Source organism: Salvia hispanica, chromosome 2, assembly GCF_029641045.1.
Source record: "Salvia hispanica isolate PSC_SH4W2 chromosome 2, Shi_PSC_v1, whole genome shotgun sequence".
NCBI lineage: Eukaryota > Viridiplantae > Streptophyta > Magnoliopsida > Lamiales > Lamiaceae > Salvia > Salvia hispanica.
This window is the reverse complement of record NC_142693.1, coordinates 23,601,730-23,626,252: the sequence shown is the minus strand read 5'-3', so window position 1 is coordinate 23,626,252 and position 24,523 is coordinate 23,601,730. Positions and strand designations below refer to the sequence as shown.

The following is a 24,523-nucleotide window of genomic DNA, read 5'->3' as shown; positions in this document are numbered from 1 at the left end:
GACACGTGATTCTACCGCCCACGCCCAACTCCAGGAGGATCTAATGGAGCACATTTGGGCAAAATTTGGCAACCATTAGATGATCGTCACTAGAGAACTCCTTCTTCTGCTTCTTTGCCTCCATTTTTTTTTATTTGAGTTTAAGTGTGCAATTTGTAATTTCTAGCTTTTTTATTATGTCTTTTTTATTTTTTTATGTATTTTAAATTGTAATTTTATTTTATTTATAATGAAGTGTGTTTTTTATTAATTGAATTTGTTGGAATTAAAAATAAAAAATGAAATTGAATGAATAGTTAAGAGATGGTTAAGAGATGGAGGGTTGCAGGTGCTGTCTCTTAGCTAAGAGATGAGCTGAAAAGTACAGTGGGGCCCATGAATAGTGAAGAGATGAGACGGTTAAGAGACGGATAAGAGATAGCGTTGCGGATGGACTAAGATAAGCGGATCTAGCTACATATGCTTGGTTAATTTAGACAGAGTAATTGAGACATGTTAAGACAGTCATGGCAATGTTAACTCAATAAAGTTAGAAAAGTTAGTATAATATGAGACCACTTTTTTATACTTCCTCCGTCCCACTTTAGAAATTCCGATTTACTACTTTTGGGTGTCCCATTTTAGGAGTCTCGTTTGTAATATTTTATTATTGGTAATAGGCCCCACATTCCACTCACCTTTTCTCACTCACATTTTATTATAAAACTAATATATAAAAGTAGGACCCACATTCCACTATCTTTTTTCACCAACTTTCCTTTATATTTCTTAAAACCTGTGCCGAACTCAACCTGGACTTCTAAAGTGAGACGGAGGGAGTATTAATTTTATAATAAAATATGAGTGAATTGAGTTAGTGGAATGTGAGACCTACTTAACATTTATTGTAAAAATTAAGTGTGACTTTTATTATGGGACATAAGAAGTAAAATTTATAAAGAAAAATGAAAAGCTGATCCATACACATGTTACAAGAATTTTGACATTTTTGTGTTAGAAAAGTATTCATATGATCAAGATCATAGTGTGAAACCATAAAAAAATAATTTAACGTCGTCAAAGATCATAGCTAGAAATGTGTTTTACCGTTTCAAAAACCATAAAAAATGATTTACAGTATGCATAAATACTTATAATCTTAATACTCCTTTCGTTTCCAATTAAAATCATCTTATTTTATCAGTTTGATCCGTCTAAAAAATTAATCTACTTTGTACTTTTAAATTTTTGAAAATTTTGGTCACATTATCCATAATAGTCCATAGACACTATATCAATTACTCTTTTCTAATCCTACTCAACTTTAATGAAAAACCTCTAAATGAGGGGGACCTAGAGAAATGAAAAAAAAGAAAAGAAACCTAATCTAAGTCAAATATGTCAGTCTTTCTGTTACGGATGGAAAAACTTGAGATAGACATCATAGACAGTGAAAATTAAAAGTTCTCAATAGTAGTGGTTGCACCAAATTAAGTGGAGTACATTAAAATATTTTCCGTTCATAATTGACTTGAATATTTTTGAAATTAAGTTGGTGGATAAGATTTCCGATATCTGTTTTGCAACCTTTTAGACTGTAGTGGCCATAAAGTAGTCACGTGTTCTAACCATGGAATAAAATAGTACTACTAATAGCAAATAATATCACTTGCTAATATCACGAACTTGTGTTTTTTCCACGAATTTTGAAATTGGCAAATAATATCACAAATTTTACCTTGAATTTGTTATTTCCAGGGACGGATCCAGGAATATAAATGGAAGGGGGCAAATATAAAGAAATTTTAGAATTTGAGAAATTATTAAATAAAATAGTACTCCCTCCGTCCCATTGAAGACGACCCACTTTCCTTTTTAGTTTGTCCCAACCAAGATGACCCATTACCAAAAATGGAAACCCCTTTATCTCTACTTTATCTCTCTCTCTTACTTTACTCTCTCCACTTAACACACAAAATAAAGTTGTATAAAATCCCGTGCCGCCCAAGAAAGGGGTCATCTTCCTTGGGACGGAGGGAGTACTATATATCAATATTGGAGGAGGGGCATTTGCCCCACCTGGTAATACATTACATCCGTCCCTGGTTATTTTCCACCAATGAAAAAAATTCCGGCTATATTAATAGATTGAAGAACAATTTTGGACGATGTGCTTCAAGAAAAACTATCTTCAAAGATTGAAAAACTTGAAACTCTCGAAATTGTTGTCAAGAAATTATGAAAAAAAATTCGTAAAATAAAATTATTTGCCTTAGTTTTTGCATTGGTGGGAAATAACAAACACATGGTAAAGTTCGTGGTATTATTTGTCAATTTCAAAGTTCGTGGGAAAAACCTAACTTTTTGAAAATTCCATGATATTAGGTGTCAATATCCCTTTTTAATACTATGGACTCTGTGCCAATTTATTATTATTATTGTACGGAGTATGCATGTTCACACACACCTTTACTTAGAGCATCCATAATAGAAATAGGCCAGCTATAGGCCAACCACTCTCTCTCCCTGCCAAGTCATCAGCACTAAAAATCCACCTGCCACATCAGCATAGGCCAGCCGCAATAAAAATAATTCAAAAATAACTACATTTTACAGAATAAAATTTACGATTAAATTACGGAATTAAATTTACGAGACATATACGGGAAAATTCATTCATTTCATTAAAAAAAATGTACATAGATAAAAAAAAATACATGATTTTTTTTTTTAAAAAAAAGGGCTTCCACACACGAGCCCTGCCACTCTCTACTCCTCGTCGTCGCCGCCGCCATCCTCGCCGCCACCCGGGGTATCTGAGCCCGCGTCTAAACCCCCCACCACTGCCCTCGAGGCATCCAAATCCACCCGCATGTTCTCGAGCATCGAGTAGAGGAACCTCTTCTCCGTGGGGTCGGTTGCGGCCTTCCACTCTTGGAAGACCGCGAACATTCGTTCCTCCATTTTTGCATGCGAGAATGATGTGTATGCGCATGGGGGGGCGGGTGCCGAGATGACCTCCTGGGTCGATAGGGGGGATCCTCCTCCCCTAGCTGCCCGTTGCGCCCGCTTTTGGCCAACCGGGCGAGGACGACGAGTAGAGGATGGAGGGGATGGAAACTACTCAGCATCCGGGGGGAGGTCGTGGGATCCGCTGCTGCCGCTGTAGTCGCCGGAATAGTTCAACCTCTGCTTCTTCGGCCACCCAACGTCGCACCCCGCCCGGAACTTCTCGGAGTCCTTCAGCAACACATAGCATTCCCAGAAGAGGAACTCCTTATACTTCCCCGACAAGGGGAACTGACTCTCCGCTATCCTCCGGGCGTCCTCCTCATTCTGCTCACTAGTCAGCTGGCGGAGGGCGTTGGCGTACAACCTCGAAAACCGGCTGACCGCGGCCCTGATCCGTTCCCACCCCTTCCGGCACTCCTCCCCGCTGTAGTCCTTCCCATGCGGGCAGTTCCTCCTGTAGGCTGCTCTAATCTTCGCCCACATGTTGACGACCCGCTGGTTGTTCGCAACCAGCGGATCGTCGCAGACCGACAACCACGCCTTGGCCACACCGGCGTACTCATCCTCCGTCCACTTCCTCCGCATGGGAGTGTCGTGATCACCTTGCCCTTCCCCTTGCCCTTCTTCTTCTTCGGCGCGGCCCGACCCGCTGGAACGGGAGTGTCCGGATCCCTGAGATCGATCCCCATCTCATGCAATGACAAAAGGTCATCGCCAGTGAACTGCGTCTCCATTGGGGTCGATGTGTGAGACGAAGCCGTCAAAAAATCAAGAGAGGGACGATAGACCGTGTCCCCCCCCGGTGGCCCCTGCATCCCGGGATGCATACCGGACTGCATCCCTCCCTGCCACATCATCCCCATCATCTGCTGCATCATCTGCTGCTGCATCTGAGGCATACCTCCCCACCCCGGCCCTGACTGCCCGCCGCTCGCCTGCACCCCGCCGGGCATTCCATTCTCCCTGGTTCCCTCCCTGCATGCCCCCCGGTGCTCCAGCCATCATCCCCATCAACTGTTGCCAAGGGACGTTAAACCCTGGCCCTATCTGCCCGCCCATCTGGCCCCATCCAGATCCCACGGGTACCGTGGGAGTATGAGAGCCGCTCGTCGCCGGACTGGACTCGTTGTTGTTGTCCATCGCTCGATGTTGCTCTTGTACAGAAATTTAGAAAGAGAGAAAACTCGTTAAAACAAGTGGTGCAAATGGAAATGAAACTAAAATCGCGTATATATAGGTTTTCAAAAAATAAAAAAATAATAAAAAATCGAAAATATGCGCTGGCCGATCGCTGGTCGATCGGCACGCCACAATGGCGGCCAGCGCACCCGAATCGGCTAGCCCACGCCGATTTTCTCCCCGATTCTCGGCTGGCTGGTTACAATGGTTCGGCTAGCCGCTATTGTGGATAGCCCATTACTAATGTGAAATGTGTTTCAGTCTTCTATCGCGTAGGCATTGACGATGTCTTTTTATTCACGTTGAATGATATAATAATCTAAGAACAATGCATGAAGAAAAAAAGATGAGTTTTGCTTCAAGATGTGTTAAAAGAACAAGAAAAGTTGAAACAAACAATTCATTGGGTTATGACCAAAATGTTTTTCTTGAGAATGAAATTAATAGACTTTGTTAGAGATGGAGTATTAAATATAGTTCTCTTAACTAGCTAAATCTTGGTTGCTTGCTTCTGATCTAATTTTTGTAGGGGATAGTTCCAAGTTCAATAACAATGACTTTGTGTTGGGCATTTCTGTTGATAGAAGCCCTCTTGCTAGTCGAGATCAATGTCGCTTTGCAGAGGAACAAGAAGGGGAAAGTAGAGAGTGATGAACTCGAGGCGATGTCTATCCGAACCATGGCTCAAGAGACTCTAGGAGAATGGGGTGGAGCTCTAGCCTCTTTGCTGTATATGTTCTTAGGCTACACTTATGTGGTAGCTAATTGTTCAAAATCGGGCGAGATCCTTCACCACCTAACCGATTTCCCAGTGTCGTTTTGTGGATTCCTCTTCACTTTCTCGTTCACCATTCTTGTTTGCGTGGGTGGCACTCGAGCCACAGATCAAGTTAACCAGTGGCTCACTGCATCCATGATAGGTTTCTTTCGAAACTAGTACTATTGTTTGATCCTAGTTGAGTGTGGTCCCCACTAACGGTAGACCACCTCTCGGTGTTAAGGCTAATCATGTTTGATTTTGTTTTTGTTGTTGTTGATATTTGCAATTGGGAAAAATAGGCCTTCTTGTGGCAATAGAGGCTTTTGCTCTTCTGTTTGGAGGGTGGTCTGGATTTGAGGCCGGGGGCGGAGATTGGGGGAAAGTTCCGGCCACTCTTCCAGTCATGGTGTTTGCTTTAGTTTACCATGATATAACTCCGGGTGGGTGATGATCAGGGTTTGGATATCTTTTTGGCACATTATAAGATGATGATTTCTGAGTAGACTCTGTTCTTGTTTATTTACAGTTCTATGTGCTTATCTCGAAGGGGATCTTGCACGTATCCGTGCTTCAGTCGTTCTAGGCAGTGTGGTGCCATTGCTGACATTGCTCGTTTGGGATGCTATCGCGCTAGGTCTCTCCAACGGGGCAAACAACGTGTCTGATCCCGTTGAATTGCTTCTAAGGTTAGCTAATCGTTTCATCTTCCTCCGCTTTTTCACCACTTCTATTAAAATTATCTTATTTCCGAAACAATCTACTGCAATGCACCGACTTAAACTTAATTTACCAAATCCATCCAGAGGGCCTTAGAGACTGACCTTAACATTTATGAATACCTCAGTCAGTCTAGAATTCAATGCAAAAAGATTCACTCAAACTTTCCTAGTGGTTTGTGAGATATACACATTTTCTCACAATCTATCAAAACTCGACAGTTTCAGAAAGTTTGTTTCAAACAATTTGATACATATAGCAAAGGAACTCCTTAAATCCTCAAAATTTACAGCAGGTTTATAGACTTATCATAGTTATTTTTAAAATTGTTCTCTTTTTCACTCTCTGTTTCAATTTCTATTACAGTGTTAGATGGGAAGGTGTCCCATATATGGTCGAGGCATTCGCACTTCTAGCTGTCGGAACTTCCCAAATCAGCACCCTTCTGAGCTTCTCAGAGTTCTTCAAGGAGCAGTTAAACAATCTAGCATCGAATTTTCCTCCTAAACAACTTGTAGTTGTAGAGGTAGCCTCCATCTTTGTAGTCTAGGCCTTTCCAATTCGAGGTAACTAATTCACTAACTGAGTGATTATGTGTAGAAACCGAGATCGTTGTACTCCATCAATGGCTGGTGGAAGAAGAACAAGACAAGCATCACTGCGACAGCAATGGTAGTTGCGCCTTCACTTCTCGTGTCAAATGCACTCCCGGATGCGTTTTCTGCAGCCACAGATTTCGCTGTAAGTCTATAAAGGGTTAAATGCATATAAATATACGAACTTATAATTTTTTCTGAAAATACACGATGTTTACTACTTCCCCAATTTTTCCATGATATATTTGAAATTACCCAAAACGAAACTGGCCGCTATATGCGACTATCTTTCGGCAAAAAATAAAATGTCGCTTTATGAATACAATACGATGTTGTTTAAACAATCGTATTGTATTCACAAAGCTATGCCAAATTATTTCCAGATGCCAAGTAACGATATGGAGAAATTCAAAGAAACTATAGAAAAATTAGATAACTTGTAAAATGTATATCATTTTTGTTGGCAAATGAAATAAACAAACAACTCACAACGATGTAAGGAGAGAACCGAAATCACTATATAAGTTTCATGGACTACTCTACTTATCAAATATAATAAAGGAGCTAAGTATGCAATTCTCCATAAAAAAAGTTGGGTTTCAGATTTTTTTTGAGTGAGTAGTGCTGAGCATGAGATTGAACAGGGTGGGTATTGCATGACGGTGTTGTATGGAGTTCTGCCTCCGGCAATGGCTTGGGCGATGAAGCAGAAGAAACAAGGTGAGGAGACTGAGCAAACAACATTGTCTAAATCATATCCTGCCATTTTTGGTGTGGGATTGTTTTCTTGTGGGGTTGTGTTGCAACAGATCCTTCAAGATTTCTCATTTGTGCAACCATGATACACATTATTTGTGGCTGTGTACAAGGTATCTCGATCTGTTCTTCTAGATGTCCGAACATGATAAATCGACTTATAAGGTGTTGGTGGGATTTATATGTAGTTTGGTGTAAATATGATATGTAGGAAGTTAGGGATTTCATGAATATGATATGTAAGAAGTTAGGGAGAGGATGACTTTAGGAATATGATTGTGTAAATGTGTAATGTATAGTGTATAATGTACTATTTGGTATATGATATAAATCTAAGTTCATATATGTAACATACTATTCTCTCCATAACACCTAAGTGAAGCATTTCTTTTTAATACAAAGATTAATGAAATCACCGATTGACATCTTCTGATCTAAAATCAGATGTGTCCAACTTTTCCGCAACAATTTTCCATCAATCCTCATCGTGATTTCTTTCTCTTAAACTCGAGGCTCTTGATACCAATTGATGGGCATAACACACACACAAAAGAGATGAACACAACTACACAAGAACTAAGTACTCGGTTCGATAAAAAACACAAAAATAATCACAAATACAAAAGAGATGAACACAAGGATTTTCTACTCAATTCGATACGATGTGTACTTATGTCTCAAATTAAATTTTTTGAAAGAGGATGGGCAAGTGGTGCAATACATGGATAACTACTCTTAGCCTGTCTCTGAGGGTTATGCTGACTTCTTCGGCGGTGCTCCAACCTCCTCTTTTAATCATCTTAGCTTCGCCCCAATGGATGATCAGGTAAGCTGTTATGTTGCTTCACTCATTGTTAAAGAAGAATTGTTGCATATATTTATTCGGTATTTAGTTTGTTACCAGTGTTGATACACAATGTTATTATTATGTTGTTATGCATCTTTCAACTCTATATCAATGAGTTTAGTAGTACAACAAAGAAAAGAACTTCTTGTTGTTGGGAGCCGATAACCATTGTTTTAACCTTTTCGTGTTAATGCTTGAGAAGATGGCTTTTTTGAAGTAGAGGATGTCCTTGTTAATTGTAGTCCATTGTTCTTAGTTGCCTATTCTATTTTTTTCAATGAGTTCCTGAATACATTTGAATGTCTTATGATTTTTTTAATTCTTGATTTTCTTTTGATGATTCTGTTATTGAATTTATAGTTGTACATTATTGTGGGAGGTTATAGAAGTAAACTAATTTGAGAAATTCAACCTTGCTCCAGAAATGAATTCCAACAGGAGAGATTTGGATTGTTCTTCAATGGAAACCACTAGAAGCTATTCTATTAAAATGACTTTTAATAGTTGGATGACATAGTGAAACAAGGACAAGAATTGTAAGAGTGAATCCTCAATAGGATCATACATATATACATGATTTGTGAATGTTTCGTTTAATATTTTTATATTATATTTTAGCTTCCATTATCAGCTATATTTTTTTGAATGGCTTGTTGAATATTTTTTGCCGTAATATGTATTGAATATCATTAGATGTAATGGTTTGTTGCATTCGAGGACGCTTTTTTAATAATGTCTTTAAATGTCAATTAGGAACGCTTTTTAATAGTGTCTCTAAATTATTTACTTACACTTTTTAAAAAAGCGTTTTAAAAATAATTCACCGACGCTTCTATGTTGCGCCCTTATTTTTGTTTGGCATGCTATCAATAGGGACGCTTTTTTGAAGTGTCGTTACATTATTTAGCAACAAATTTTCACATCTCTAAAGGACTAATTGTTGTAGTGAAGTCACATTAGAAAACATAGCCCCATTAGAAAACATCATCCTAAGAAAACAGAATTCACATTAGAAAACATAGTCACGTTAGAAAACACAATCTTAAGAAAACAGAAGTCACACTCACATTAGAAAACATAGTCATATTAAAAAACATAATCCTAAGAAAACAGATCATAGTCATATTAAAAAACATAATCCTATGAAAACAGATAGATATTGGTTGGAAACATAATGTCGTCCTTTTCGCCACTTCCTTCGCTATCCCCGTCCTCAACATCTACACTAAGTAATAAATTGTGCACTGCGGATATAATTGACAATGTATACTCTCCTACTCTTTTATCCTCTTCAACGTACCGTGCATGGGGTCGAGGAAGTTATATAGATCGAAATCAATGGCATTTTCCGGCCCTCCTAGGCCGGCGGTGCGGTAGATCGACCCCATTCGACCTAACCTAAACCTGCCACTGTCTCAACATATTGAAGGCTTTGTTTTCTAGTTTAGTGGCTTTCCTTCCAATATTACGTCTAAGCTGATAATACCAACGAAAGATTCGATCAACGATGGCAATATCTTGATACAACTGTATCCGTTTCTTCCACACAGAGTGCAACTCCTGTATATTAGTGTAGACGTGTACGGTTACAAGGATGTCGACGAACACATAGACTACAATGACAATAATTTGGCCAACTGTTCATGTCTCCACAAGATTGATCATGATTACGGAAACTCCAAAACTCACTCCAATGGATGTCATCGACACCCATGTTGCATACCAGATGACCCCCCAAAACAAATGATTGAGTTGGCGCTCGGACAAAGACGCGGAAGATTACGAAGAGAGAAAAAACGAGAGTGATGTAGTTCTAGTGGTAGACATCGTCGACGCAAAAAAAAGAGCCAAAAAGGTTTTGTGTTAGCATGACTTGAAATTCGCACGGTGACTTGAAATTCGCACGGTGTCGCGATGATGAACGATAGATATTGTCCATCTTACATCGTTTAGGGGGCAAATGTTGAAATCATTTTCTAAGCTCGATTTGTTAGTAGCGCGAATTTCAAGTCATTGTGACTCAGAATGATTTGTGAGTACCGGTGAAATTGAGAGGAAGAGGTAGATTTTACACATTATTTAAAGATTAAAGTTATTATTGGACATGCCATATAGATTTTAATTTTGGCAGAATACTTGAGTCTAGAAACTCACAAAGTTTGATAGTAAGACTAAAGAACTAAATTGGCCTATACTTGTAGTTTCCGACTATTAATTAGACATTAAAATTAAGTTGGTTACTAGCATTTGATTTTGCACTATCGTATGTTTGTATATCGTAACATTAACTCTATTATTTACTTAAATTATTGCATCAAAATATCAGATCATTGAATATTTGTCTAGTCACGGTGCATTCAGGCCCATCACTGCCAGGAATGACCACGGTAGTGGTGGGTTTGATAGCTACGATGGCGCACCAGGCCTCAGCCCCCCAGACGACTTGTGGCAAGACGACACGCCATCACACAAACCCGGCAAAGACGACTTGTATGCTTTATGAAATTGTTAAAATTAGGGCTCATAACTTAGAAAATACACCAATTAATTATAGGCTGATTCTTGTTTTTATCACTGCCAAAATTAAATAGTACTATACGTTTTGGTTTGATGTGTTAATTAACTTGACATTGCAATAGCGGAGGGACAAGAGCGGATCGTGGAGCTACTGTTGGAGGTGGGGCGACAGCTAGCTCAAGAACTCGACGACAAGAGGTCGTCGCCGCTTCACATTGTGGCAGCGAAAGGGCACGTCGGGATTGCCCGAGCGCTTTTTCTTCTAGCACCGGAGATGTGTTGGAGGGTCGACGACCGCGGCATGAACCCGGTTCATGTCGCAACCGCCAACGGCCATGTAGACGTCATCCGGCTTTTGCTAGAGCATGACCCGTCTCCCGTAATGGAGCTGTTGGAGGGTCGCCGGAGTGTGTTGTTGTTGAGTGTGAAGCATCGGCAGTTAGCGGCATTGACGTTTCTGGTGGAAAAGTTTCCGAATCTTCTTCATCAGCAGGATGCCGATGGTGAGACCATCTTGAGCTTTGCGATTAAGTACAATCATCCTGAGGTAATTAAGTGCTTAATTAATTTATTGGTGTGTTTAGTCATACATTCTGTTGTCCTGTCTGAACATAGGATTAAATTGTTGTGGTTAATGTATGACTAAAATGCTTTTTAATCTATGTTTATGCTTACTGAAATTCTTCAAATTAGGCTGAAAAATACATCAATTAATTATAGGCTAAAAAATACATTATGTTCTTCATTACATTCTGTTTGTTTAACTTGCAACCACAATAATTTAATCCATGTTGTATGCTTTGTGAAATTGTTAAAATTAGGGCTCATAGCTAAACAAATACACCAATTAATTATAGGCTGATTCTTGTTTTTACCACTACCAAAAATAAATAGTACTATACGTTTTGGTTTGACGTGTTAATTAACTTGACATTTCAACACTAAACATATATTCTGTTTGTTTGATTTGCAACCACAATAATTTAATCCATGTTGTATGCTTACTGAAATTGTTATAGGCTGTTCTCGTTTTTACCACTGCCAAAATTAAGTAGTATACGTTTTGGTTTGATGTGTTAATTAACTTGACTTTTCAACACTGAATTTGTTAAAGATTAAAGTTGTTATCGGCATAACTAACTTGTTGTAGTTTCAAACCATAACATATCTGTCTAGACACGGTACATTCAGGCCCATCACTGCCATGATCCGAAATGCAACCGGAATGTCCTCGGTTGTGATGGGTTTGATTGCTCAGATGGCGCATGCGGCGAGCCTCAGCCCCCTGGGCGGCTATTGGCAAGACGACACGTCATCACACAAATCCGGCAAAGCAGTGGTGGCATCCACTCATCCCGGACTCTACAAGCTGTTCATGCGTTCTAACAACACTGCCTACGTTTCGTCTCTCCTGGTCCTCCTTCTCATCTTCATTAGTCCGCCGCAGACGTCATTTAGCTACACGCTCGCCATATTGCTTGCGACGATTGTGGCGTTAGGAGGTGTTTCACTGTGCTATGGAACTGCAATGGTCATCACAAATCCGGTGCAAATACAGGCTTCATTGCTACTGTAGGTGCTGCGTTCGTGGGCGTCTTAGTGTTAGCAATTGCCATGGCTGTTTTGAAGAATGCGTACACGAAGTGGAAGGAGCAGAATCTGTGGAGTGAAGATCGTTCATTCACTGATCGAGTCTTCCACGTTTTTTATCTGCTTCAACTTTAGGAAAGACTTAGGAGCTCTGCCATGTAATGCTCTAGAATAGAAGTTTCAGTTTGTTTCTTATCAGACATTTTATCTATATTTCCTTATCAGACATTTTATCAGACTTAGAAGTATTATCATCACACAATTAGTACTAACAGATTATCTATCTTTCCTTATCTTTTTGTCAAGTATTTGTCTGCTATGTTGCAATTTGAGGGTGAGAAATGATTCAAGAAAATAGTAACAGATTGCGTAAGCTCCGAGTTGAATTTTGGGGACATTGTTTACAGAGGAATAGAGAGAAAATGATTGAATCTTATTGAGTAATTGTCTCAGTATAAGAGGAAGTGCTTGTATATTACAATTCGTAGGAGTATTTCATTTCGATCCCTCGATTTAAAGTCTTATCCCTTGAATTAAAATTTTCCTTTCCAAATTTATGACACATTGTGATTGCTGGATAAAGATACAAACAAAATTATGTGTTTCCATGATCAATCCTAAAATCTTCTACTTATATACAAGCCACATAATTGTTCTTCTAGTGGACTTGTTAACTCTACCAAAACCATGATAGAATAAAACCTAATGTATGTCTTCTTCTACATAAAAAAACCAGATGAATGTCAAAATATAATACTCTAAATAGCCTTCAATATATATATATATATATATATATATATATATATAGGGAGATGATCAAAACAAGTATGTGCTTAAATCAAGAAATGCAGCCCAAATCATGGCCCTAGGATTAGATGATCCAATGGTCAATAATTAACCAAAAATACGGAAGGTCATAATTAAGCAGTTTTAGATCATATTTTATTATGTCTTTGTGTTGATAATTATAATGCACAATATTGAAAGTTATTAGTTATTACTGTAAATTAGTTAGCACACTAACACAATCCTCTCTCTCTATATATATATATATACTTTAATAAAAGAGTGAGTAAAGTCTGAAAATGTTGTTATCAATAACAACCAACATTTACATTGATGTAAATGTTCAGTAAACATGTTATACTTGTAGCAAAACTACTTCACTGCAAGTAATTAACATGTTCTTTCCTCCCAAGTCAATCCAATGAAGCAACGCCGACTCCCATTTGATTCAGTAGACATCGAAAATACATCATTATACTCTTGACCTTCTCTGGATCATTTGCTACTTTGTCATAAGGTGTCCATAGCCTCTCTGCAAACATGGTAAACAAGGAAACAATTAGTGAAATTAGAACTTCAAGATTCAACCTTGGATCCATTTATGCAGTTTTTGCAAAAATATTGTGACAAAGTATTGAAGAATGACTCGTCTCTAGGAATGGAGCCATTGGAGCGTCGCCAGAATGTGCCGGCATTGAGCTTGAAACATCGTCAATTACCAGGGTTAAGGTTTCTGGTGGACAAATTTCTCAGCCTTCTTCATGAGCAGGATGCTGATGGGAGACAGTCTTGAGTTTTTCTATTAAGTACAATCAGCCAGAGGTAAGAGACAATTCTTTGTTTGAGTTCGAGTTCCACAAATTAGCTACCCAATTTATTCTTGTGTTGTCTGAATACTTTAGTCATACATTTTATTTGACTTGCCAAAAAATACGTTTTGGTTTGATGAGTTAACTTGGCATTTTAACACTGAATTTGTTATGTAGTTCTAGTGGTAGACATCGTCGACGAAAAAAACGAGCCAAAAAGGTTTTGTATTAGCATGACTTGAAATTCGCATGGTGACTTGAAATTCGCACGGTGTCGCGATGATCAACGTGCTGGGGTTTGGAGCCCCTTGCACAGCGGAAGACTTGTACAAACAAATAAATCAGACACGGATCTATTTGACCGATTATGCGATTAATCAATTCACATCTTAAACAGATAATTGCATGCTAGAACGCAAATAATTCATGCTCATAGAAAATAAATCCTAAACATGATTTCTACGGTTTAGAGTTACCGATTTGATTCTCCAAAGAATCGTCGATTGCTGGCGCCTTCTCCACGTGATGATCTTCAATACTAGACCACGAATCTTCTCTCTGGTTCCCGAACTGTATCTTGATATCAGGGTGGGCTGATCTTATCAAAATACTAGGACTTAAATAAAGAAGACAGAAGAAATCCTTTTGGGAAAAGGTGAAGAATTCGAAATTCTCCACAGCTGGAGAGTTCGAAATTTTCAAAAATTTCAAGTATGAAAATTGTGATCATTCTGCCTCCTTTATTCTCCTATTTATATTAAGTTTCTTTTGGGCCCAGACAGGGATCTATGGAAGGTTTTGGATATGGGTTCCCTCGATTAGCTTTTTACTAATTAAATTGAACCCACAATTTAATACAAGCTTATATTGGAATATTACGAGAAGCCACTACAGAAGTAATATTGAACTCTCCCCATCCAAATCCGAAATTACAAGTAATCCGGGTTTCCACTTTGTTTATTATTTATTTCCCGCGCTTAAGATATAAATGTCCATTAATTAATTAATGTCTGCTATGGACTTAATTAATTAATATCTTATTAATTCCAAGAGTGGACTTAGCAAGAAACATTTATTTATTATTCATAGAGTAATAAAACTCCAACTGGCCAGTTTTCCGAATAATAAAACCTTGTTCGAGCTCCTCTTGAGGACATTAACAAACGAGACTCACCTCGTGCACGATTCAACATAATAGCAATCCTAGCACCGCTAGATATTAATCACCACTACCCAATATATCAGGATTATTGGGTTGCGAAAAACCCGCACCATTTGATAAGTCAAAGTAGTGCATAATCAATACCGTATGCTCAATACTAACATATGTAGATTAAGAAAAAATATTTTATCAAGACCTAGTCTTTCAGTAGATAGCATAAAGACACGTCTTGCTGTTAGATCCGTTCAGTGCTATACTACACTAATGTCATCTTATTTCAGTAAGGCTTAGAAATATGCGGACTGACATTGCAACCTTTCACGATAGGTAGTCTAAGCCTATCTAGGTTGTGAAATTCTTCTTTTTCTTTTGCAAAGCATTGCATAGATCCGACCGTGTTACCTTAAAGTGGACAACGCCCACAACCGGTCTACTAAGCAAAAGACTTAGACTTTGTTTACTTCTTATGCATTTAAATATTTGTAAAACATCTTATAAATGCACAAGCAAACACAATGTAATAATAATGGTGATTCTATTCGTGCGAGACTGCTCGAATAATACTGAATCGGGTTAAAAGTGGGAGTTTTACGTATACAAGCAAGATTCTATTCGAGCGAAACTTGCTCGAAACATGCTTTTCAGTATACCAAACCTAACACAACGATAGCTATTGTCCAATCTTACATCGTTTAGGGGGCAATGTTGAAATCATTTTCTAAGCTCGATTTGTGAGTACCGTGCGAATTTCAAGTCATTGTGACACAGAATGATTTGTGAGTACCGGTGAAATTGAGAGGAAGAGGTAGATTTTACACATTATTTAAAGTTTAAAGTTATTATTGGACATGCCACATAGATTTTAATTTTGGCAGAATACTTGACTCTAGAATTTGTCTACTCACAAAGGTTGATAGTAAGACTAAAGAACTAAATAGGCCTATACTTGTTGTAGTTTCCGACTATTAATTAGACATTAAAATTAAGTTGGGTACTAGCATTTGATTTTGCACTATCGTATGTTTGTATTTCGTAACATTAATTCTATTATTTACTTGAATTATTGCATCAAAATCTCATATCATATAATAATTGTCTAGACACGGTGCATTCAGGCCCATTACTGAAATTGTTAAAATTAGGGCTCATAGCTGAAAAATACACCAATTAATTATAGGCTGATTCTTGCTTTCACCATTGCCAAAAAATACATTTTGGTTTGATGTGTTAACTTGACATTTCAACACTAAATTTATTATATTATCTTCACATTATTTAAAAATTAAAAAATTAAAGTTGTTGTTGGACATGCCACATAGATTTTAATTTTGGCAGAAGTATTCTTGACTCTAGAAATTGTCTACTCACAGAGGTTGATAGAAAGACTAAAGAACTAAATTGACCTGTACTTGTTGTAGTTTCCGACTATTAAAATTAAGTTGGTTACTAGCATTTGATTTTGAACTATCATATGTTTGGAAAGTTGGTACATCGCCCATTGTTATAGCATCATATAGTTGCTTTGTAACTGCTTCTGCAACCATTGTTTCATCCAACTCTATTTTCGCCTCTTCTTTTCATATAACAAACCTTGAGAGTTGCTAACTCATGATTTATTTACGATGGGTATATATGTATATTCACACACACAAAGTAATTAAGATTGATCCGATTGGTGATCCGAAGTGGGCCTGTCGTTGAGGAGGGTCCCAACATACCGGGGCCCGATTGTAAGACGGATCCTCGTCACCCCACACATTCTTTTTTTATTTTTATTTTTTATGAATAAATAATTAAATAAACCAAATCAAACGCTTATATCATACGCTCGGGCATACCCGAGGGAGAACAAAAGACATATAGCCACAAGTTGGCTAGAACAAAGCAACAAAGCAAATTAACACCAAAAGATTAACTATCAAAGTTCGAGCTTATACTACTACTTAATTAGGACAAAATTGGGCATTTCCAATAATTTTATTTGCTGATACAAGTTTTCCAAACTGTAAAGTTTTTCTTAAAGACATGTATACGAGAATCTGTTTATTTTACTTTATGGAATGTAACAATTAGTGGATTATACGTAGTTAAGATTGACGATGGTTAATTATTTGTGCTAACGAGTTAAACTTAAGAAATAAGTTTATTACCAGCAATGACCTTTTTATATTACAAGGTTTGATAATTAACTAATTAGAAGATGTTTGAATATTCTATTTGATTTTTATTTTGTACTATGTTACTTTTTAATTTTTTTTTTGGGCTTGTAATATTTTACTTCGTATATATGTAATGCACATGTAGTATTATGTAAGAGTTGAAAAAGTCCACTAAAAGCCCAACCTGTGCTTGGAATAATAGCATGAGATAATATTCTATTTGATTGTGGAGATAAATTTTAGTGTCTCTGAATTCTTTATTTTTATAACATGTACTACTAACTACTGGTGTGAATCAAATATTCACTCCTCGTCCCCTCGAATTCATTAGTTTGGCCTCATTCACAAAGGATGTTTTCAGTAACACTATGACTTTTTCTATCTTTTTGGCCGTTCTCGGAAGGACGTCGATTGTGTGGCTGCATTTTTTATTACCAATAACCAAAGTTCTTTTTACGTTTTAATTACTTGTTTACGTGACCAATGTGGAGGATACGAATAGAACCAAAGAACGAGACATATTATATCATGATGGCAAAGGAATTTACATGTTGGGCATATCAAGTAGTAAATGAGAAATTTAAACTCTAACAAATCAAGTTATAATTTGGGCCTAACAATTATTCTTTTTCTAGCCCATTTCCTTCCTTGAGAAAGCTAGTACTACTTGTTATGAGCCCAAGTCATCTATTTACTCCTTTTGAGCCCACATTTGGGACGATAATCTTATTGTGAGGACAAAATATCAATTCAAGGAATTAGACTTTTATTTGAAGGAAATCAAATAATTGTACATTCCTCTTGCGTTATACATTCAAACGTTTGGTCTCGATTCCTCTGTAAAATATGTCTCTGAATATCATTCAAAGGACTCATCCCAAGTCTTTCTTGTAATACTGCAGCTTTGACTACATGTCCTCCGGACACGGTGATTGAATCGTTCAGTGGCGATCCGAAAATCCGGAAATGGAGCCGAATTTAATATTGATTTATAATTTTTTAATAATTTAAATATTAATACTCCATATAATTTTAATAATAAAATCAATAAATTTTCCTTTTCCCTCTTAATAGTTGAATTAATCATGTGTACATGTTTTACAAGAAAATTAAAAATTTGTCATAAAAGATATTAATATTACACTCCATTTTTAGTTTAACTCAAAATAAAATATACCCAACAAAATAAGATTATGCTTGATTTTTTAATGAGATGCATTAACTTGCACATACACATTATATCCATCTAAAACTTGTATATAGGGACGTGATCAAATGCAAACTCTAAATATTGTACAAACTCCAAACTATGATCTGGACCGTTAGAAAATATCAACAGATCATGAAATAATAGCAACAAAAAATGTGAACGGTTGATGTTGTGTTGAAATTGTGTTGACATTGTATTGATATTGTGTTGATATCAGAATCTTGAAATTTTATACTGTGTTGACATTATGTTGATATTGTGTTGAAAAAGTTTGGAGTTTGTACAATATATGGGTTTGCATTTTATCACTACCCTATATATATATATATATGATGATTGAGTCCCATTATCCACAAATCCACTCTTAAAGATCGAACTACCGGACCCTATCAAATTAGGGCTTTTAGATCTAGTTTTTTATGGATAAGATACAAAAATTTATAAATTATTTTCGCCTTCATCACGAGCCTATTTTAATTCATCCGAAGGTAAATAAGTCATACTAACATGTTACGAAGATTTAACTTCGTTCCAGAATATATTACTTCATTCTAGTAGGTTTTTACTTCATTCTAATAGCTTTTTACTTCATTCCAGTAGGTTTATACTTCATTCCAATACGTAAATGTGGTTTCGCCGTCGCGTGCCGTTCTTTCTCTCTACAATATCTATCACCACCGCCATAGCGCTAATATGGTTTAATAAACACATGGAATAATGTAATAAATTATTGGAATGAAGTATGTGTAGAAGCATTTGAAGTCTTACTGGAATGAAGTAAAAATCTTATCCAATGAAGTAATAACGTTTCTGAATGAAGTAATAAACTCACTTGAATAAATTACATTTTTAAATGTTAATCAAGAAAAAACCCATGTCAATGAATTTGAATGAAGCATATGTTAAATCATTTCAAACTTACTGGAAACAAGTAAAAACATGTTGTAGTTTCAAGGTATTACGTACAGAATGAAGTAATAAACCTATACAATGAAGTAAAATGGGCTAGTAATGAAGCCGAAAAAATTTTCACAGCAGCACATCTCATAAAAAAAGCTAGATCTAGTGGCCCAGATTTGGTCTCTAGTTCGGTTCTTTAAAATTGGTTCGACATTGATCACAACTCTATGATGATTGATTTTCTTGTTATCAGTCCTCATTATATTACAAGAAATTAAAGATTTTATAACCGTAAACAAGCTTTGTTTTGTTTCATTAGTGAGTTTCGTAAAAGACATAATAAGTTAGAGAAACACCTTAATTTAAACAAATCCAAACTTATTGTAATATTATACAAATATATTTAATTACTGGTAAAGTAAATATTTGGGTTTATATTGCTAATAATTTAATCCTTTTAAAATAAATAAATTTAAAATATGAATAAAATTGATTTTAATTAAAAATACAAAAGTAATTAGGTAAAGTAGTAAATATTTGAGTTTATATTATTAATAAGAAGAAATATAAATGATAAAATAAAGAAGGGACTAAGAAAAGAAAAAGTACGTTGAACCATAGACCTAATAGCCGAAAGGCTATATAAGTTAGAGTGAACTACAAAACTAGAGCAGTAAATGGGCAAATGAAGCTAAATGGACAAATACATCCCTCAAGGAGGGACTGAATTTAGGATTTTGGAATTTTTTGACTGAAAATGTGATTTTGTAAATGCTGAGTCCCGGAAAGATGCAAACCACATTTTCTGGATACTAGTTTTGTAGTTCATTCTATAAGTTAAATCATTGCATAACATGAATTGAAAACAAATACTACTACTCTAGAGGATATGTTATTTTCGGCTCAACTCTAGAGGATATTTGGGCTCCCCGGACGGGTAGGAGGGGGTGGCCCGCCCCTCCTAATTAGTCTGGCAAAGAGATAGTTCATGGTCTGCTGAAACTGATATTGAAAGCGAAATATAAAATCATTGAATTTACGATCTGTATGCTGCAGTTTCTTTCTCTTCCACGTATTGAACGAACTCTCTAAAACAGTACATACGAGTACTAATGCAATGACGCCCACTGTCCCAGCAACTACTATAGCAACAATTTGGCCAACTGTTTGTGTTTCAATAGGATTGGTCATGATTAAGGATGTTCCATAACTCACTCCAATAGATACCATCGACGCCAACGTTGCATACAAGATGACTTCCACGAAAAGAGATGCATTTCTTGGCGCTCGCATGGCTACGAGTAAGATTACTAAGAGAGATGAAATGAAAGCGGTGTTGTTAGCATGAGAGAAGTATTTGTATAGTGTGGGATGTGAAGATGCCATTATTGCTTTGCCAGCTCTGTGTGATGACGTGTCGTCCTGCCACACGCCACCCGGGGGGTTGACCGCCGCACTGAATGCCATCGCGGCTATCAGGCCCACCACCACCATTGTCATGTCAGTCATCTCGCGATAGGTGTTGGGAATTGGGTCATATGCCAAAAGTAGTAACCTTTCAATTTCTGAAGGCCTAGTGGTGTGTTGGGAGTTCCCTCTCAAGATATCCAGCGGTGTTTTGCCCATGGAGTTCTCCGTTAGATTCTCTACTTTATAGTCCTCCACCAAATATTTTACCATCTGAGATTTTGATACGATTATTCAAGTTTACAAATAGAGTTAATGATGCGAAATATACAATATGAATAATGAAAATCAAATACTCCCCTCGCTCCCAAAAAATTTACTATCACATTTCCATTTTCATCCATTCCAAAAAAATTGTCATCTTTAATCCTTACTATTTTTTGTAGTGGGCCCTGCATTTCCCTAACTCATTTTCACTCACATTTTATTACTATAGAACTAATACCATACTGTATAAAAATAAGACCCACATTCTACTATCCTCTTGTGATGTTCGATCTCTCTATTCTTTTCACTTGTTTTAAAAGGTCAATAACTGTTAGAGAGGAAAAGTCTTACAAACTAAGTTAAGTTTCATCGTCATATTCTCTCAATCTCTTTGACGAGGAAATATGGAAAACATATACTACTCCATATTGAAAAAGAACCCCTATTTCCTCATTTTGAATCTAACTCATGATATTGGTATCGCATCTTTTAACAACTTCTATGTGTATTAGGCCTCATTTTCAAGCATGCACCCTTATCCCTATGTGGATTGATCGTGGTTGCAACTCAAGCCGAATGTATGACTAAATTAAAAATAGATAAAAATCAAATGGCTAGCTATTTCATAGAACACAAAGAAAGAGTTGGCACTTACCTCAACTTGATCGCACCTAACAGCCAAATGCAAGAGTGTGTCCCCATCATCATCCTTCACATTCACAAGATCGCTTATTTCCTCAACCAAACACTTCAACGTCTCAAGCTGACGATGTTTCACGCACAAGTGCATCACAGTTTGGCCTCGATTCAGTCTCTCCATCGCTGGATACAAGTCCAGCTGAAGCAGCAGCTTTAAGATCTCGACCTGCCCTCTCATGGCTGCAATATGAACCGGGTTCATGCCTTGATCATCTTGCCACCAACGCATCTCAGGGGCTACAGATAACAATTCTCTGGCAATCTCAACGCGCCCATTTTCAGCTGCAAGATGTAAGAGACTTCTTGAACGTGGAAATGAAACATGATCAACAAGAAATGGATGTTGTTGCACAATTATTTGGAAAGTTTCTACGTCATTCTTTGTTGCAACATCATATAGTTCCTTTTTAGCTTCTTCTGAAACCATTGTTTCGGCCAACTCTATTTTCGCCTTTTTTTTACTTATAGCTTGTGATTTCCTAACGCATGATGTATATATATTATTTTTATTTGTATGTTCAAGCACACAAGAAAATAGTTAAGACAACCTGTCGTAAAGAAGACCTAATCACCTCAGGACATAGAATTTTCCTAGTAGCGACAATCGTAGGATACAAGAAAAAGAGAGAGAAGAAAAAGGAGATTCTTTGAGTGAATACTTTGATTATGTGCTATATATATTACTCCCTCCGTCCCCTATTAGGAGTCACTCTTTGACCGGGCACGGGTTTTAAGAAATGTAAAGAAAAGTTGGTTGAAAAAGTTATGGAATGTGAGACCCATTTATTTATATTGATTTTATAATAAAATGTGAGTGAGTTGAGTTAGTGGAATGTGAAACCTACTTATTATTTATGGTAAAAATGAAATGTGACTCTTAATTGGGGACGGATTGAAATGGAAAAGTGTGACTCTTAATGGGGGACGGAGGGAGTATTATTCTTTATTGAGATGGGAAGTTTTGTACGATTTCATATTACGTACCAAATAAGAGAATTTATCCCAAAAGTAAGAATCGACCCTCTTAAGAGCCAATGTACTTGTTGGTCACGACCACCAGTCCAAGTCGGGTCCAAATGTTCTTATTTGTTACGGCCAAATTGATACATATTGATAACGACTGATCCATTAGTCATTATCGAATCCACCATAAATTTCTGTTGTTTTTGGTGATTTCTATATTGAAAAGAGTTGCTAACTATTTTCATTAAAAAATCAACAACTATTGAAATTCTTTATAATGAATTAAACAAACAACTTCAAATTTTCGTTCGAAATTTCTTCAATAATTTGTCAAAAGAAATCTTGTGTTCGCATTAGAAAACACAGAGGAACTGATGGACAACTGAACAACAAATCCCAAGAACAATTCGAACACATTTATTTAGAGAACACGTCTCTAACTTTATTATAACTCTAATTTCACTCATAACAAAATTAAAGTTATCCAAAGTAGTATCTACACAAGTCCTCATACTCTTATAGATAATCGTGTGAGCCTATAAGTTATATTATGATACGATCATATCTCCTAATTATTTAGTATCTTTTATTTCACCATATGTTTTCCATATCTTTGTTTTCTTATTTAATAAGTTAGGGTAGAAGTCTAGTATTATAAATAGGAGAGCTTGTTATCATATTTAATCATCCAATCAATGAATATATTATTTTGGCCAAATGCCTTGCGAAATGCTTTGAATCCATAATTTCCTACGCTACCTGCTGCCCGACGGAAGGTCTCCGCGCACAGCAGGAACGTATATCTGATCTGTAGCCATTGCCCGAAGGGTTGGAACCCGCGCACAGCCGCCCAGATCCTTATCTCCGCCGACCCTCACGGGTGCCGGATTATCTTTATCTTGTTTTTTTTTCCGTTTTATCGGATCGTTAGGGATTTAGGTCCTTAACAACTGGTGCTTTGATCGGTTTACTCATGTCCCGCTTTCATAATAACGGGAATGGAACTTGGGGGAGCCACCGCATGGACACTTTTCCGAACGGCTCCTCCTGCCGCACAATGTCGGTGTCCGTCGTGACTACCTTGGACTTCAGCGACCACCCTTGGACGAGGAGCCGTCTATTCGGCCTTTGGATGACAGCAACAACAACAACTCCATTAGCGGCAAACTGGATCAATTGTTGGATAGACTAGATAAATTTGATTCTTGGAGGGATGAAACGGATCGCCGTTCGATAATCTTGAACCAAACCCCAACCGCAGGCATGATCAGTGAATAGGGTATGACGACGACGATTGTGATGGTGACGGGGCACGGCGAAGACGCAATTGGGAGAGGTGGTCTCGCCCCAGAAACCCTAACTATGGACCGCGCGATCGTCGCGTTGATGATCGGGATCGCATAGAGAGCAGGGGCAGGCCGACAACGTGCTAGGACTCACCGGCGCGACAGCAGGAGCGCAGCTACCCGACCTTTGACCGGCCCCGGCACTTGGAGACGTACTGGGACCAACTTCACCCTCAGGAGGAGGTGAGAGCGATGCGAGTCCAGACCGCATCCCACCTGCCTCGCTACTCCGCCGAACAGCCTCCGTGGGACCTGTACATAGGGGTGAACAAAAAAACGAAACCCGAATATCCGGTTATTTCGATTTTTCGGTTCAGTTCGGTTTCAATTTAAAATTTTTTTTGGTTTTTCGGTTCGGTTCGGTTTGGATGAAAAAAAACCCAAAAAACCGAATTTATTTAAATATTATGATTTATTATATATATATAGTATTTAACTAAAAAAACCCTAGCCCTAAAATAATCAGAATACTCCGCCGCTTCCAATTCTTCTTCTCCACATCTCTTCTTCTCCACATCTCCACACCTCCATCCCGTCGCCTCCACGCCTCCATCCCGTGATTCCCGTCGCCTCCACACTTCCCGGCGACACTTCCACGCCGTCGCCTTTGTCGTTCCCAGCCTTCACGCCGTCTCTTCCACGATAAATGCATAAATACTGAATGCTTTTAGTTCACCGATTTAGTTCATAATTCAAAGCACAATTCTCTCTTTTCTTATTCACTAGAACTAGTTGTATTTCAATTTGGTACAGAATACTGGTTTCGTATTTTTGTGATGAACAAATTGTACATATTTTATATTTTGAGTTTTTGTTTGTGAGTTAATATTTGTTTTTGTCGTTGATGGATGCTAATAATATT

General features: G+C 37.5%; 2 protein-coding genes across 2 annotated transcripts; one reads left to right on the top strand and one right to left on the bottom strand.

Moving 5' to 3' along the window:
• The first annotated feature begins 4,518 nt into the window (after positions 1-4,518).
• Positions 4,519-7,349, top strand: LOC148931852 (uncharacterized). The gene is made up of 6 exons (XM_089066101.1): positions 4,519-5,090; positions 5,230-5,370; positions 5,457-5,616; positions 6,014-6,173; positions 6,248-6,388; positions 6,888-7,349. The coding sequence occupies exons 1-6, from the start codon at positions 4,724-4,726 to the stop codon at positions 7,083-7,085; spliced, it is 1,167 nt and encodes a 388-aa protein (XP_088922227.1). The 5' UTR covers positions 4,519-4,723; the 3' UTR covers positions 7,086-7,349.
• A 12,410-nt stretch (positions 7,350-19,759) lies between these two features.
• LOC125189654 (uncharacterized) lies at positions 19,760-21,791 on the bottom strand. Its single transcript, XM_048086911.2, has 2 exons — positions 21,309-21,791; positions 19,760-20,659 (listed from the first exon to the last, which is right to left on the bottom strand). Exons 1-2 carry the CDS (start codon positions 21,777-21,779, stop codon positions 19,889-19,891), a joined length of 1,242 nt encoding a protein of 413 aa, XP_047942868.2. The 5' UTR covers positions 21,780-21,791; the 3' UTR covers positions 19,760-19,888.
• Positions 21,792-24,523: the final 2,732 nt, after the last annotated feature.